The sequence below is a fragment of the Periophthalmus magnuspinnatus genome, chromosome 19 (assembly GCF_009829125.3).
Source record: "Periophthalmus magnuspinnatus isolate fPerMag1 chromosome 19, fPerMag1.2.pri, whole genome shotgun sequence".
NCBI lineage: Eukaryota > Metazoa > Chordata > Actinopteri > Gobiiformes > Gobiidae > Periophthalmus > Periophthalmus magnuspinnatus.
In genome coordinates, this window is record NC_047144.1 from 1,453,593 (window position 1) to 1,469,934 (window position 16,342).

The window sequence follows — 16,342 nt, forward strand, 5'->3', positions numbered from 1 at the left end:
CTTTTTATCTTACCTTGTCTTTTTAAATTATGTAACTGAATTTTTTATTTGCTGCTGCCGCTTGGCCAGGACTCCCTTGAAAAAGAGGTTTTTAATCTCAATGGGACCTTCCTGGTTAAATAAAGGTTAAATAAATAAAAATAAATGTTTTTATTTGTTTTTAATGAGAGAAATAACAAAAAACTCAACTCCGTGACGAGCTGACGACTGTAATAATCATTGCGTCCCTAAGAGAGCGGAATGAAAGTAAAAGTACATCACCAGACGATATGTGAAGTACGATATATGGAGTACGATATATGGAATACGATATATGGAGTACGATATATGGAGTACGATATATGGAGTACGATATATGGAGTCATGTAGAAATGGAAAAGGTAAATGACTTTTATACATTTTGCCATATAACTCCATATATCTGACTTCACACAGTCGACGTCTTCTGTGAAATGTACAAAGTGGTCAAAATAAAGAAGAAACCCCTTGAATGAGCTGCGTCTGGTCGTGTAGATCAGATGTTGGGGCGGGGCTTCGTACCATGCGGTGGTCCAGGACTCCGTGGGGCAGAGGACTGCGTCTCGTGTCTTGGCTGTACAGGTTTTTACTGACCACCTGAATGTGAGCCTGACGCCGCATCTGTCCCGCCGACATCATCCCAAAACAGATGTGGCTTCTGCAGAAACACAGAAGGACACGTGTGACATCATCACGAGGGACGACCTTTTCACACACAACTGTGTGCGCTCCTTTGACCTGCAGACAAATCTGATGACAAAGAGCAGTGTAGAATAGTGCTGTGTGTGTTACTGCACTTAAATAAAGCCATTCTTGTTAAGTTAATGAGGAAATTCCCAAACATCAATCCCTGGATTACCCCTCAATTTAAGCAAAGTCTGAAAAAGAAACACAAAGCTTTTAAGGATAATAATTTGGTTGAAATGAAATTGGCAAATTATGAGGTGAAAAATGCTGTACTGAAGGCAAAACTGAAATATAAGGAAAGACTCGAAAGTGAGTTCTCCAGTATGAACACAAAACAGGCATTTCATAAAGTACGTATACTGCAGGATGCAACGCCAAATCAAGTGCAGTAACAGTGATGGACCCAGTACAGTTTGTAGGGGAACTCAATGATTTTTATGCTCGTTTTGATAATGTGGACTACTCAGGTGAATGTGAGAAGCTTCTGAGAGCACCTCCTCCAGCGGAACAGGAGGAACCACTCCCCATCACAGAAGATGATGTGAGGTTGCAGCTACGCAGGTGCAAGCTGGGAAAGGCCCCTGGCCCTGATGGCATCTCAGCAAAGGTGCTTCATTCTCTGTTTAAAGAGGTCTTCTTCACTGCCACCATCCCAACCATCTGGAAAATGTCAACAATAATCCCCATTACGAAGAAGCCCAGGCCCACAGAGTTCAATTACTACCGCCCTGTGGCACTCACCTCCATCATAATGAAGTGTCTGGAGAAGCTACTGCTAAACATCATCCTTCCGGTTGTCAATCCATAACTCAACCCACTGCAGTTTGCTTATAAGGCCAGAAGAGGCACAGAGGATGCTGTAGCCTGTCTGCTGCATCTCCTCCTCCAGCACCTGGATTCTCCTGGACACTTCGCCCGGATACTCTTTGTGGACTTCAGCTCAGCCTTCAATTCCATCCAGAGGCACCTGATGATCCAAAAACTGCAACAACTAAACATTTCCACCAGATTCATCGATCTCATCCGTAATCAGTAATACGAAAACTCGAAGGACTCTATGTTTGTCCACACCTGTTATTACTGTTGTATAAATCCATCATTCAGCTCATCCTACTGCTCCACCTGCTTCTATAACACGCCGACTGTTAAAAACCAAACTAATAAAAGTAACACACATAGCTGCTAAAATCATAGGACTCCGCACACCCAGTCTCACAGATCTAAATAATTGGGCTATTGGACGCTTCGCACTCGCCATAACACAGGACTTCACTCACCCCCTCCAGGACCATCTAACCCCTCTGCCCTCAGGATGGAGGTACAAGGCGATCAGGTGCAGGAGGGCTCATTTCGGCAGAAGCCTGATCCCGGCAGCCATTGCCTTTTTAAACAACAGGCCCCGCTGAGGCATACTGTCTGTTTTTGTAATGTGTTTATGTGAGTGTGATGTTTGGAGTTTATCTGTGTATATGTCAGACGTGCTCTGTGTATGTGGAAAAGAATCTCCCCCCGGGGACAATAAAGTAAAGTCTAAAGTCTAAAGTTGTCATAACCAGCAAGACGGAGGGACTAAAAGTGCACGACTCTCGAAGGGTTAAACAATGTCTTTATTCACAAACGTGGGTACATAATAATCACAGTTGAATAGTCCACAAGACCGGGGAACGAGGGTACTTCACAGGGCAGTTCATGGACAGATACAGTTCTTAGATGCAGAGAAACTGGGGAGAGTGGGTGCGGATCCGTGAGCAAGAGAAGACATACGTGCAAGGCGTGGGTAACGTGAGACCATACCAAGGTAGGAGTGCAGGTGCAGGGAGGTCCGGAGCTGGGTCTCGGGTGGAGGTCTGTAGAGAAGCCAAAATAGGTCGCTGGTATGAACAGGCTTGATCTGGGACACATGAAACGTGTGAGAGAGGAGCAGCTGTATCCAGATCATCAGAACAGATTTGACGACTGGGAACAGATTCTGTGTTTCACTGGTCTGACTGGTCGCTGTTATTGGGAGGTCCAGTGGAGTGGAAGGATTTATGTATCAGTGTCTTACAGAGGAATCAGAAGGAAAGGATTCAGTGATGACAGTTTGTTTGGACTCACTGATCAGTCCTGGAGTCTGTACTGTTCCGAAGATGGTTTCTCTGTTTGGCAAAATAACAAAGACACCCTCTTCCCTCAGTCCTGCTCCTCTTCTGGGACAGTCTCAGTGTTTGTGGACTGTCCTGCTGGCTCTCTGTCCTTCTACATAGTCTCCTCTGACCAACTGACCCACCTCCACACCTTCAACACCACATTCACTCGGACTCTGCTCCCTGGATTTCGGCTCTTGTCTGACTCCTCAGTGTCTCTGTGTCCGACAGACTCACCCTCCTCTGTGTAAAATACAACAGTCAAATCTGTAGAAAAATCACTTTGTAAATGTTGATTTTATTTTGACTTCATTTAACAAGAGACTTTTTTAGAATGTTTTTTTTCGCTCTCTAAGACAAACTGCACACACAATTAATGTAGCAGTAGTAGTATCACATGAATAAGTCTATCCTAGTAAAAGTATTAAAAAGTATTAAATTTCCTGTTTAAAACTGCACTTAAAGAGAAAGAAAACTTCCTCCAGCTTAACCAGGACAAAACTGAGGTTTTAATCATCGGCCCTGAGGCCCAGAGAGATAAACTTTTACCCAAATTACAGTCACAGTCTTTTAATCCATCATCACAAGTAAGAAACCTGGGCGTTATTTTTGACTCTGAGCTGACTTTTATTCCACACATTAAAAACATCACAAAAATTGTTTTTTACCATTTGAAAAACATATCCAGAGTCCGTCCCATTCTCTCTCGGGCCAACACAGAGACGCTGATGCTTTTATCACCAGTCGTATAGATTACTGTAATGCCCTGCTCTCTGCTCTTCCCAAAAAGGCGATTTCAGGTCTACAATTATTACAAAATTCAGCAGCACGTGTCCTGACTAAGACCAGGGGGCGGGACATTACACTGGTTTTAGAATCCCTGCATTGGCTCCCTGTGTGTTTCAGGATCGATTTTAAAGTTCTTTTACTGGTTTTTAAATGTCTTAATGGTTTTGGGCCTTCTTATCTTACAGAACTGCTTTTATCCTATGAACCCTCGCGGCCCCTGCGCTCCTCCGGCAGCAGGCTCCTAGTCATCCCCAAAGTCAGGACACACACTCACGGAGAGGCCTCTTTCCAGTTTTATGGCCCCCGTCTATGGAACAGTCTGCCAGAGGACCTCAGGTTTGGTCTTGACCTCATCTCTTCTCTGGGCCCTGGGCTGGTGTCCTGTGGCTATGGGTGACCCTGTTCCTGGTGCAGATGGTTCCTCTGGTGGTTCTCTCTCTCTCATCTGGTTCATCTTTATCCAGCCTATGGCACGTAAACATATTTTAATGAAACCAAAAGTATTTTAACATGTGTTGGGGTGGGGGGTGGGAGTGTGCGTTGGGGCGGGGGGTTGTCTGGTTGTGTTTATTGATGTGTTGGGGTTGGGTTGTTTGGCTGTGGGGTGGTTGGGTGGGTTTGGTGGATGAGACTGTTTTTAATGCACTGTAAAGCACTTTGTGTTACATTTTCTGTATGAAAAGTGCTTTATAAATAAAGTTTGTTGTTGTTGTTGTTGTACAAGACATGGAGAAAGTCTGTTTAATCTGTGTCTTGTATCGAATTAACATATAAATGTTTCATATACATTTTTATGTTTTTTTGTTGTCCAAGACACTGTTGAATCCACACAAATGTTTCTTTAAAATGCTTTTTTAAATGACTAACAAAGAGTCAAATGGTTTATGACAGATAGTTGTTTGTATTAGTCTGTATATTAAAAGCAGTACTACATCAACCTTGTTTTAGTAAAAAATGCAAACATTTTAAAATTAGGGGGACATGTTTAAATTCTTCCTAAATTTATTCAAACAGGACGATTTCTCTCTTCCATGTGTGTGTCCCACTGTCTCATTTCAGCTGTGTCAGAATGAATAAGGCGTAATCAGCCATAGAGCTCAGCAGCAGCCTCCTGTGACTCATCCAATGTCTCGCCCACCAGGAAAGGCTCTGAGTCACATAGCTCTTCACACGGACTTCGCAGCTTCAGCTACGCACTTTTCTTTGAGACACTTTGGCTCTTTGGATCTGCTCAGGTTTGATTCTATTTACCACTGTGTTTAGTCTTGGTTTAGTCCTGATTTAGTCTTGGTTTAGTCTTGGTTTAGTTCTGAACCTTAAACCTGGTTTAATATTGATTTAATTTAAATCAAAGTTAGTCCTGGTTTATTTCCTGGTTATAGAGCTTGTTCTTGAATAGACATAAATGTGGTTTTCAGTGGTTTTAAAATACTTTAATTTGACACATATTTATAAAGATTTGCTTAAAACATTTTCTGAGAGTGTATTGAACTTTCTTTGGTTTGGGTCATGTCTTTTGGTTCATTCTGCGGCTTTATCATTTAATATTTCATTATATTTTAAGTGTTTTTTTTTATTTTATTTCTGCTAAATCAAGTTGTGACATCTTAAAATATTTTCCAGATTTACATGTTTATATAAAGTTCCAAAATATATAGTTTAATTTCTGGATAGAAACGAGAATCAACAGCAGTAACTCGTTCTTTAACATTGTGTACTTGTGTGAGTGTGCTGGATCCAGTGTTGTTTGCAGGTGTATATGTTTGAGTAAAAGGATTTCTGGGTGAATAAATTGGCGGACCATCCGGCCCCGTCCTACTATCACACATATTCTTGTTTTCCCACTTGGGACCTTCCCATTTACTCCCTTTCTCACATTCATTCTTTATCTCAGTGTTGGCATGTGCTGCCTGTTTGCAAATTTTCTTACGATCACGCCTTTCTGCCTCATTCATCCACTCAGACATTTCTCCTGATCATTTATCATTCGTAATTTTGCAGTAGGAACTCTCTTAGCCTGCATTAGTTTCTCTCTTTCCTTTTCAAAACTTGCTTTAAGTTTATTCAGTTGGTTCAAGATAAAAGACCCACTCTCAGGAAACCCATGTTCTTTTGACCAAATATGCAAATAATCAAGACAACCTTGACCATACTTGCTGCGCATGGCTGCAGTGACTGCAGACTCTGGGGTCCGCTGAGCCTCGCTCCTGGATTGGTTCTTTCCCATTTTCTCTAAAATGGTCAGCGCGCTGAATACCAACCTCTACGCGTCCGTAGGGTGAATTTTTTACTAGACGTTATTTTCGTCTCCTCTCCGTATTCATAAATACCCACGTTACTGCGACAATTTCAGCCCAGAACACACAATTTAGGAATACAGTAGGCTTTGCTCAACCCTCCTATTGACAAGTCCTCATTCATGCGAGGCGCATCAAGGACTAAATTTATTAGAATAAATGTCGTCCGACGTCTTCTACCTTCAGAATGACAGAATTGAACCAATACGGTGAGCCTTCAATCCCAGCCAGCGCTCACAATAACAGCTAGATACCAGAGTGGAGCTCACACCAGGACACAGCAAGTAATGGCAAGGTTTTTCAATTTAAAGTGTTAGTATTAGTGTTTCAGTATCTTAGTTTCCCCCTTTTTTTTTTTTTTTTTTTTTCCTTTTCCCCCAAGCGAGACAGCCCCCTTGAAACAAGACAACTCACCACAACTTCTAGTAGCTCAGATTCGAGGCCTTAGCGCCGGCGTTTTCCAGCGAGAGCGATGCAGCCCTCTCACTCAAAGACAGAGATGAGGCAGGAAGGGAGTGCCCTCCCCGAGTGGCCAGCCGCTGGATCACTGTCGCAGAAAAAAGAACCGGACGAAAGGGCATGCCGACAACGCCAAATTGTTGTGGAATTTCTAATAGTTAAAAAGTCTTAAAGATATAAAAATAAACAGAGAAGTTGTCTTGAATCAAAGGTCTGATTTATTGAATCAATTGTGCACAATTGTCAAAGAGCTGTGTCCCTAACGGTGTCGTCTCACCCTCAGCTGACAAATGTAAATAATACAGAGTATTTATACCACCAAAACAATCTTGCCAGTTTGGTCTAATCGAAGTGGCTTTGACGCCAGACACAAAAGGACATAACAACATAACAGATAGTATTATGAAGGTTAGGTCAAAATGATCCATAATAATACAAATAAAGATTTATGCTAAAGAAAGACATAACAATAGTAATTGAACACATGGCAGGAATGTCATGTGACAACTTCCACAGTGCAGCACTGATGTGTTCTGTGAGCATGTTCCTTTTATCCCATCAGAAGAACCACTGGAGACCAGAGAGTAGAATCACACAAGGTTTATTCCCTATACATCTAATCTAATACAAGTCCGGCGCGTACTGTCCCTAGTATGTGCACGGAGATCTCAGGGGCGGTCCCGTTTTGATCTGAGTGCCTGACCCTGAACGCCACATTTAAACATAAATCATGAATATTCAGTAGCTGGGTGTGGACATCTTCTTCTTCCTTCTGGTCTCGCTGGTGTGACCAAATTTGGAGTTGTTGCTCACCACTCATCCTGTTGATTCACCTCAGCATTTTCTGTAACAGCTTAATCTGAGAGACCAGGCTACACAATCTATGTTCACAGGCAAGAATGGAGTGTGTTTGAGCAGTGTGCAAGTCCTAAACCTCCTTGAATCTAATCTCAAATATTATGAGCAATGATGTTTACATCCTTCAGTTCCTGATGTGAAACCAAAACCATTCATCTGTGGCTCCACAAGTACAATAACACATTTACACAGAAAAAACACAACATAAACTCTAATGAGCTGTGTTGCAAGTATATGTTGGATTTTAGAGTGGACTTTTTGCAGTGGCTTCATGCGTCGGCTCCTCCTGAGGGTCTGAGATCACATGAACCTGGACTGAGCATGGATCAGAGAGAGACCAGAGAGGACGGAGCCCCTCCCTCTAAAAAAGCTCACAGGTAAGAGAGGATCACTAACACTCCACCACTGTTCTCCATGTCAGAGCTCAGACTAAAGCCACTGCTCCATCTGTGTCCACAGACCTGCTCCTGGGGCCAGGGCCGTCTCATTCAAGAGTGATGACTCTAAAGGACTAGGGGTTAATTTTAAAAGAGAACATGGTCCAGAGTAAGTCAGACTCACCTCATAATGTCAGGACTTTATGTTCACAGCCTTTTTAGAATGATATGGATGACTTGTTTTTTATTAAACTCAACATAAGTGTAAGAGCTGCAGATGACCTCTGTGACTGTGAGGAGGAACTTCATGCTCGTCTCAGCAGCAGGAAATGCAACACACTTATGTCTTTGTCCTACAAAAGTCCTTCTATGAGATCCTAGTCCAGGCCCATCACCCGCTGGACCTGCTCAAGTCACATGACTTTAACCACTGTGTTTCTCCAACAGAGACACTTTTGATTTGAAACTGGAATTAAAATGGAGTCTGAAAAGAGACGACAGTTGACAAACTTCTTTCAGTAAAAGGAAAAAAGTGACTGACTTTAATAATTCAGATAAAACTGTCATGGCCCAGACAAATAGACAAGTTTATTATAACACAATTCATACACAAAGTCATTCAAAGAGTTTTACAGAATAAGAAAGACATTAAACTCACAAAACAAACAAAACATAAATAATCATAATAAAAGTGTAGAGCTGAATAAAACCTCTCAGTCATATGCACAGATAAACAGAACCGTTTGAGCCTGGATTTAAACACTGTCAGAGCAGAGGCCTGTCTCACATCTTCAGGAAGAATAATCCAGGTTTTAACTGCAGAAAAACTAACACACAGAATCCCTACATTCTCTTGGCACCAGTAGGAGGCCAGGAGTAAACCAGGTCTAAACTTGAATTAAACCAGGACTAAACCAGAACAAAACCAGGACTACAGAAAGACTTCAGCTGGAGACGAATCCCGATGTCCTCAAAGTGTGAGATGGTTCATGCGGCACTAACATGCACAACTACAGGGCCCACACTGGCAGAAGTCCTGTGTTTCGGAGTAGAGAGGGCTTTAAGTTGCTGGTCTGTATGGTATGTTTTGTTTTTTTGTTGTTTTTTTTTTCCAAACAGGGACAGTGTATAGAAAAAAAAGTCTTCCCTGGGCAGGTTGATGTAACAATTTACAGAATCTAAAGGTAGATGGAAACATGACCATCATGAACATCACCTCTCATTATCACAGGCATTCTTCTATCACTCAGCACACATTAGCACAAGTGTGATATACAGGCCCAGGTGTTTTCTTTCTTCAGTTTTCCCAGTTTCAATTGTCTTTGTGGACTGTGAAGCTTTTGTGATGTTTCCCACCTCTGACATGTAGATGTATCCACAGTAAGCAATACATGCGTAATGTACACCAACTATGTATTACCAAATGACCAGAACATGTGCAGTACAGACTGCATGTAGTAGAGAACTGAATAAGATGGCAGTGGCCCCTACAGTAGACTCCCTGTATACACTATCGTAAACACTATGGCTAATCTTAATGGCAGCTTTGTAACAAGAGTGTCTGATGATGGATTCTGGAGTGAGGTGAACACAAGTGTTAAGAAGAGTCACTGTGACTGAAGTGTGTTTTCTTCTGTGTCTCAGGATCCACCAGAAACATCCTCCATCTGAACCTGGTCCCATCTGTGAGTCCCTCAGGAGTGACTGGTCTATGGCACATCCTATTGCCTTTGCCACAGAGTCGTGAGTTTCCACAAGTGTTGAATAAAACTATTAAAATGAACAAAAGTGTTTGATGAGTCTCTCTCACAGAGTGGAGCAGCAGGGTCCAGAGGTCTCCAGTGGTCAGCACCATCAGACACAGCTGGACTCCATATTTAAGGTCTGTCACTAAAGTTTGTAAATGTTCAGATGAATGAGAACTTGTTCCACACAGATCTGACACTGACTGCATTTGTGTTGTTTATAATGTGTCTGCTCAGCTTCTGGAGGAGGACATCTTCACTTTTGTCCAGAAGGAGCTGAAGAAGCTCCGCAAGGTTCTGAGTACAGATTACCCAGAATGCTTAGAGCCTATGAAAGATAAGGATGAAGAGCAAAGGAGCAACAGTGAGGCTGTTCTGAAGATCACACTGAACTTCCTGAGGAGGATGAAGCAGAAGGAGCTGGCTGAGCGTCTGAGGAGCAGTAGGACCATTTAACACATTTAACAAGGTGCTCACAGTCGTTTTATATTCTCTGAGACTCAGGCCTGTATCTGTTGTCTTCATTCAGGGACTTATTCTGGAGTTTGTCGGCGTAAACTGAAGTCTAACCTGCAGCAGAAGTTTGAGTGTGTGTTTGAGGGCATCGCTAAAGCAGGAAACCCCACCCTTCTGAATCAGATCTACACAGAGCTCTACATCACAGAGGGAGGGTCTTCAGAGGTCAACCAGGAACATGAGGTCAGACACATGGAAACAGCCTCCAGGAAACCAGACCCAACAGAAGCAGCCATCACATGTGAAGACATGTTTAAAGGCCCAGCTCACACACATGGACCAATCAGAACAGTGCTGACAAAGGGAGTGGCTGGCATCGGGAAAACAGTGCTCACTCAGAAGTTCAGTCTGGACTGGGCTGAAGGCAAAGCCAACCAGGACATACAGCTGCTGTTCCCGTTCACTTTCAGAGCACTCAATGTGCTGAAGGAGAGAAGCTTCAGCTTGGTGACACTTGTTCATCACTTCTTTAGTCAAACACAAGCAGAACTCTGCAGCTTTGAACACCTCCAGGTGCTCTTCATCTTTGACGGTCTGGACGAGTGCAGACTTCCTCTGGACTTCACCAAAACCAAGGCCCTGACCGACCCCACAGAGTCCACCTCACTGCACGTGCTGCTGGTAAACCTCATCAGGGGGAGCCTGCTTCCCTCCGCTCGCCTCTGGATAACCACACGACCCGCGGCAGCCAATCAGATCCCTGCTGAGTGTGTCTCCATGGTGACAGAGGTCAGAGGGTTCACTGACCCACAGAAGGAGCAGTACTTCAGGAAGAGGTTCAGACAAAAAGCCAATACGATCATCTCCCACATCAAGACGTCCAGAAGCCTCCACATCATGTGCTACATGCCAATCTTCTGCTGGATCGCTGCCACAGTCCTGGAGCATGTGTTGAAAGGCAGAAAGAGAAAAAAGCTGCCCAAGACCCTGACTCAGATGTACATCCACTTCCTGGTGGTTCAGGCCAAAGTCCATAACATCAAGTATGAAGGAGGATCTGAGACAGACCCACACTGGAATCCAGAGACCAGGAAAATGGTGGAGTCTCTGGGAAAACTGGCCTTTGAGCAGCTGCAGAAAGGAAACCTGATCTTCTATGAGAGTGACCTCAGTGAGTGTGGACTGGACGCTGCAGCGGCCTCAGTGTACTCTGGAGTGTTCACACAGGTGTTTAGAGAGGAGCCAGGCCTGTACCAGGACAAGGTCTACTGCTTCATCCATCTGAGTGTGCAGGAGTTTCTGGCTGCTCTTCACGTCCATCAGACCTTCATCAACACAGGGATCATCCTCCTCTCAGAGAAACAAACTTCATCACAGAAAGCAATTTTTAGCAGTAAACCAGTCCCATTATATCGGACAGCTGTGGACCAGGCCTTACAGAGTCCAAATGGACACCTGGACCTGCTTCTCCGCTTCCTCCTTGGTCTTTCACTTTCAACTAATCAGAGCCTCCTACAAGGTCTAGTGACACAGACTGGAAGTAGCTTTGAGACCAATTCGGAAATAGCTGAGTACATCAAGAAGATGCTGAATGAGGATGTGTCTGCAGAGAGGAGCATCAACCTGCTCCACTGTCTGAATGAACTGAATGATCGTTCTCTGGTGGAGCAGATCCAGCAGTACCTGAGATCAGGAAGTTTGTCTAAAAGTGGACTGTCTCCTGCTCAGTGGTCAGCTCTGGCCTTCATCTTACTGTCATCAGAAGAAGACCTGGACCAGTTTGAGCTGAAGAAATACTGTGCTTCAGAGGAGGCTCTCCTGAGGCTGCTGCCAGTGGTCAATGCCTCCAACAAAGCTCTGTGAGTAACATTTGTTTACCAGAGGATGGTTTGATTCAACTTATACATAAACAATATTTTTTCTATACAGACTGAGCAGCTGTAACCTGTCAGAGAGAAGCTGTGAAGCTCTGGCCTCAGTCCTCAGTTCCCAGTCCTCTAGTCTAAGAGTCCTGGATCTCAGTCTCAATGACTTGAAGGACTCAGGGCTGGAGATGTTGTCTGTTGGTCTGAAAAGTCCTCACTGTAAACTGGAACAGCTCAGGTCAGAGGAATTAATATTACTCACTATTATTTTATAACCTGTTGTTAGTTCCATGGGAAAGCAACATTTGATAAAAGTAGCATAAATGTATCAGACTTTTTATTTGTCTTATTGGGTTGAATGTTACTAATGAATAGACTGATTACAATAATATGTGTCCTCAGACTGTCAGGTTGTCTGGTCTCAGAGGAAGGCTGTGCTTCTCTGGCCTCAGCTCTGAGGTCCAACCCCTCCCATCTGAGAGAACTGGATCTCAACTACAACTATCCAGGAGACACAGGAGTAAAGCTCCTGTCTGCTCTACAAGAGAACCCCCACTGCGCACTGGACACTCTCAGGTTTGGACAACTTCAGTATGGACAAAACGTGACTTTCACTGACTAAACATATAAACAGGATTTGACTAAGTCAAATCAAGAAAAGACAAACTATTCATAAAGCACATTTAAAAACAACTACATCTGCCCAAAGTGCTGTATAACAGGTGCTCCCAAACCTTTTAGAATACGGACCCCAATGTTGGACTGCCGAGTGATTCCACCTGAGGATCGGCTGTGTTGCTCTGGTTCATTTGTTTGTGCATTTGTTTTGAGTAATAGCTGAACAGAAATCATAGGGTAGTACACAATATGTTTTAAAATAGGAATTCAGTCTGATGTCGTGTGTTTCAGTCTGATGTCGTGTGTTTCAGTCTGATGTCGTGTGTTTCAGACTGGACTATGCTGGAGCTGTGAGGTTAACACCAGGACTCAGAAAGTGTAAGTGTTGAGAAACTCCATTTGAAACAGACATAATCCCCTGTTCTCCTCTGAGCTGTGCCTCTGCTGCCTCCTCCTCATCACTAAAACAACAGCATATATCACACAAACATTGGCAAAAGGACAGAAGCTGTGAACAAGCTCCTGAAACACAGAGCCGCATGTCTCAGCCCCTGTGTGCACTAAGCCCCATCAGAACTACTGCTGCTGGAGCAAAAGAGGAACCCTGGAGCCAGACTGACACAGCTGTTGGACTCAGCACAGGACTGTCTACAAACAAGCACAAGTGACTGTGGATTCATATAGAGACATTTTAAAGGAGAAAGTCTGTGTCATGGAGCACAGAGGAGTGTAGGAATGTGTGGAGTGATGTCAGAGACTGGAGCTGCACTTTGTCACTGCAGCAACAAACTCAAGTTTTACACTGAAAAGAATCTGAAATAGATGTGAGGCTCTGAAACTAAAGGAAATATAGAGCTGATGCAAAAGCCAAATATGAGACTGTTATGATTCAGAAATAAAATAATAAATAAAAAATAATAATAAAAAATACATAAAAATGCATTTATGATCAATGAAAGCCTTTAAATCCATCTTTGATGAATAGATTGACCCATATTAAACTATAATTAAATGTGTGTCTCCACATGGGACTAACTGCTGCTGTGTTGTGTCTTCTCTCCATCAGATTTCTGTGATCTCACTCTGGATCCAAACACAGCTCACAGAGAACTCAAACTGTCTGACAACAACAAGAAGGTGACACGTGTGACAGAGGAGCAGCCGTATCCAGATCATCAGGACAGATTTGACTACTGGGCTCAGATTCTGTGTTCCACTGGTCTGACTGGTCGTTGTTACTGGGAGGTCCAGTGGAGAGGAGACCTTTATATATCAGTGTCTTACAGAGGAATCAGAAGGAAAGGAGACAGTGATGACAGTGTGTTTGGATACAATGATCAGTCCTGGAGTCTGTTCTGTTCGAAAGGTGGTTTCTCTGTTTATCATAATAACAAACACACCCGCCTCCCTCAGTCCTGCTCCTCTTCTGGGACAGTCTCAGTGTTTGTGGACTGTCCTGCTGGCTCTCTGTCCTTCTACACAGTCTCCTCTGACCAACTGACCCACCTCCACACCTTCAACACCACATTCACTCAGCCTCTGCTCCCTGGGTTTAGGCTCTGCTCTCGTGACTCCTCAGTGTCTTTGTGTCCGACAGACTCACCCTCCTCCTTGTAAAATACAACAGTCAAATCTGTAGAAAAAAATTACTTTGCAAATGTTGATTTTATTTTTACTTCATTTGACAAGAGATTTATTTTATGTTTTATTCCTCCTCAAATTGAAACTGGAGACCTCAGCCTCAACCTTTTGTACTGAACAAATCACTGGTCCATTATGAACTTTCCAAATTCATAAACAGCCCACCACATGCAGTAAGTGTACAGTCTGTATACAGTGGATATAAAAAGTCTACACACCCCTATTCAAATGCCAGGTTTTTGTCATGTAAAATAATGACAGCAAGACAAATAATTTCACAACTTTTTCCACCTTTAATGTGACCTATAACCTGTACAATGCAATTGAAAAATATAAAATAAAAACTTAAAATTACCTGGTTCCATAAATATGCACACCTTTAAACTAATACTTTGTTGCAGCACCTTTGGCTTTTATGACAGCACTCAGTCTTTTCAGGTAGGAGCCCATCAGTGTGGCACATCTTAATGTGGCAATATTTGCCGACGCTTCTTTGCCAAACCGCTCCAAATCTGACAGATTGCGAGGGCATCTCCTGCGCACAGCCCTCTTCAGATCACCCTACAGGTGTTTGATGGGCTTCAGGTCTGGACTCTGGCTGGGCCATTCCAAAACCTCTTATTCCGGTGAAGCCATTCTTTTGTTAATTTAGATGTGAGCTTTGGGTCATTGTCGTGCTGAAAGATGAAGTTCCTCTTCATCTTCAGCTTTCTAACAGAAGGCCAAAGGTTTTGTGCCAACACTGACTGGTATTTGGAACTGTTCATAATTCCCTCCACCCTGACGAAGGCCCCAGTTCCAGTTGAAGAAAAACAGCTCCAAAGCATGATGCTGCCACCGCCAGGTTTCACTGTAGGTATGGTGTCATTTTGATGATGAGCAGTGTTGTTTTTTTGCCAAATTGGAATTATGTCCAAAAAGTTCAACCTTGGTTTCAACAGACCATAACACATTTTCTCACATGCGTTTGGGAGATTTCAGATGTCTGTTTGCAAATAAAGAGAGGCTTGGATGTTTTTCTTTGTAAGATAAGGCTTGCCCTCCTACCCCATAGCCCAGACATATAAAGAAGACGGGAGTATGTTGTCACATCTACTACACAGCCAATACTTGCCAGAAATTCCTGCAGCTCCTTCAGTGTTGCTGTCGGCCTCTTGGCAGCCTCCCTGACTAATTGTCTTCTCGTCTTATCATCAACTTTGGACGGACATCCTGTTCTTGGTAATGTCACTGTTGTGCCATATTTTCTCCATTTGATGATGACGGTCTTCACTGTGTTCTATGGTATATTTAATTCCTTGGAAATTCTTTTGTCGCCTTCACCTGACTGATATCTTTGAATAATGAGATACCTCTGATGCTTTGGAAGCTCTCTGCAGACCATGGCTTGTGCTGGAACATGTGGCAACAAAAATGTCAGGAAACGTCTACAAGAACGGCTGACTTTTATTTGGGGTTGATCAGAGGCACTTTAATTGGTGACAGGTGTGTGCTGACTCCAGTTTAACATGAGTTTGAATGTAATCGGTTAAACCTGACCACAGCCACGTGCCCAGTTATAAAAGGGTGTGCACACTTTGTTTTTCAGTTGCACTGTACAAGTTATAGGTCACATGAAAAGTGGAAAAAGTTGTGAAATTATTTATCTTGATGTAATTTTTTTTTACATGACAAAAACCTGGCATTTGAACAGGGGTGTGTAGATGTTTTATATCCACTGTATGTGCTACTTTGGTTGTTTGATTGGGTTCAATGCTCCCATGAGAAAGTATGTTGTAATTTTATATTTTGAGGCAGTGTTTCTGTCCAATAAGAAGGTAGAGGAGACACAGTGGTGTAGATCATAGTAATTAGTAAATTGGTCTTTTATCAATCTTTATTCAACTTGCAGAAGCCAACCGGAGCAACACAAAACTAAAACATGAACTCATATAAAATGATGTTAAGTCTGAGTCTTATTATTTTTTCAGCCACAAATAAAAGTCAAAAGTTCAACTAAAACTGTGTGCTGTTTATATATTCTAAGGTCTGTGAATGTGATATAAACATTAAACTCTACTTTTTATGGTGTACCTGAAGGTTTGGTTCAGTTTGTTTGTGGTATAAGATAGAAAATAACATGCTTTAATGTTGTGTGTGTGTGGAGGCTGAATAAACTCCAGAACCTCTGTGTCAGACGTCATCACAACTGCAGCAGCTCCATCACACAATGGCGTCACCAACAGGATGAATGGAGGAGGATCCTGTTCGCGACGCCATTCTGACATTTAACTCAGTTCTAACACGACTTCAGACTGAACACAACAGAACAGCAGGTTTCAGAACATTCTAAAGGACAAGGGCTTCACAGAGATGGGACATGAGCACAGGTCCAAAGAACTATTCAAAACTATATACTGTGTCTTT

The 16,342-nt window shown here is 42.9% G+C and overlaps 1 protein-coding gene across 2 annotated transcripts in view; it reads left to right on the forward strand.

Annotated features, from left to right (window-relative positions):
* Window positions 1-15,933, forward strand: part of LOC117386953 (NACHT, LRR and PYD domains-containing protein 4-like) — a 45,652-nt gene extending 29,719 nt beyond the window's left edge. The window contains exons 1-10 of one of the 2 annotated variants that reach the window (XM_033984331.2): window positions 4,793-7,611; window positions 7,694-7,780; window positions 9,256-9,354; window positions 9,424-9,493; window positions 9,594-9,798; window positions 9,886-11,671; window positions 11,742-11,915; window positions 12,080-12,253; window positions 12,627-12,673; window positions 13,362-14,258. In XM_033984331.2, coding sequence (XP_033840222.2) covers window positions 7,469-7,611; window positions 7,694-7,780; window positions 9,256-9,354; window positions 9,424-9,493; window positions 9,594-9,798; window positions 9,886-11,671; window positions 11,742-11,915; window positions 12,080-12,253; window positions 12,627-12,673; window positions 13,362-13,912 — 3,336 coding nt within the window. In that variant the 5' untranslated portion in view covers window positions 4,793-7,468 and the 3' untranslated portion in view covers window positions 13,913-14,258. Of the gene's footprint in view, window positions 1-4,792; window positions 7,612-7,693; window positions 7,781-9,255; window positions 9,355-9,423; window positions 9,494-9,593; window positions 9,799-9,885; window positions 11,672-11,741; window positions 11,916-12,079; window positions 12,254-12,626; window positions 12,674-13,361 lie in introns of those variants that run through there. The other variant, XM_055229712.1, reaches the window with a different exon arrangement.
* The last annotated feature ends 409 nt before the right edge of the window (window positions 15,934-16,342 follow it).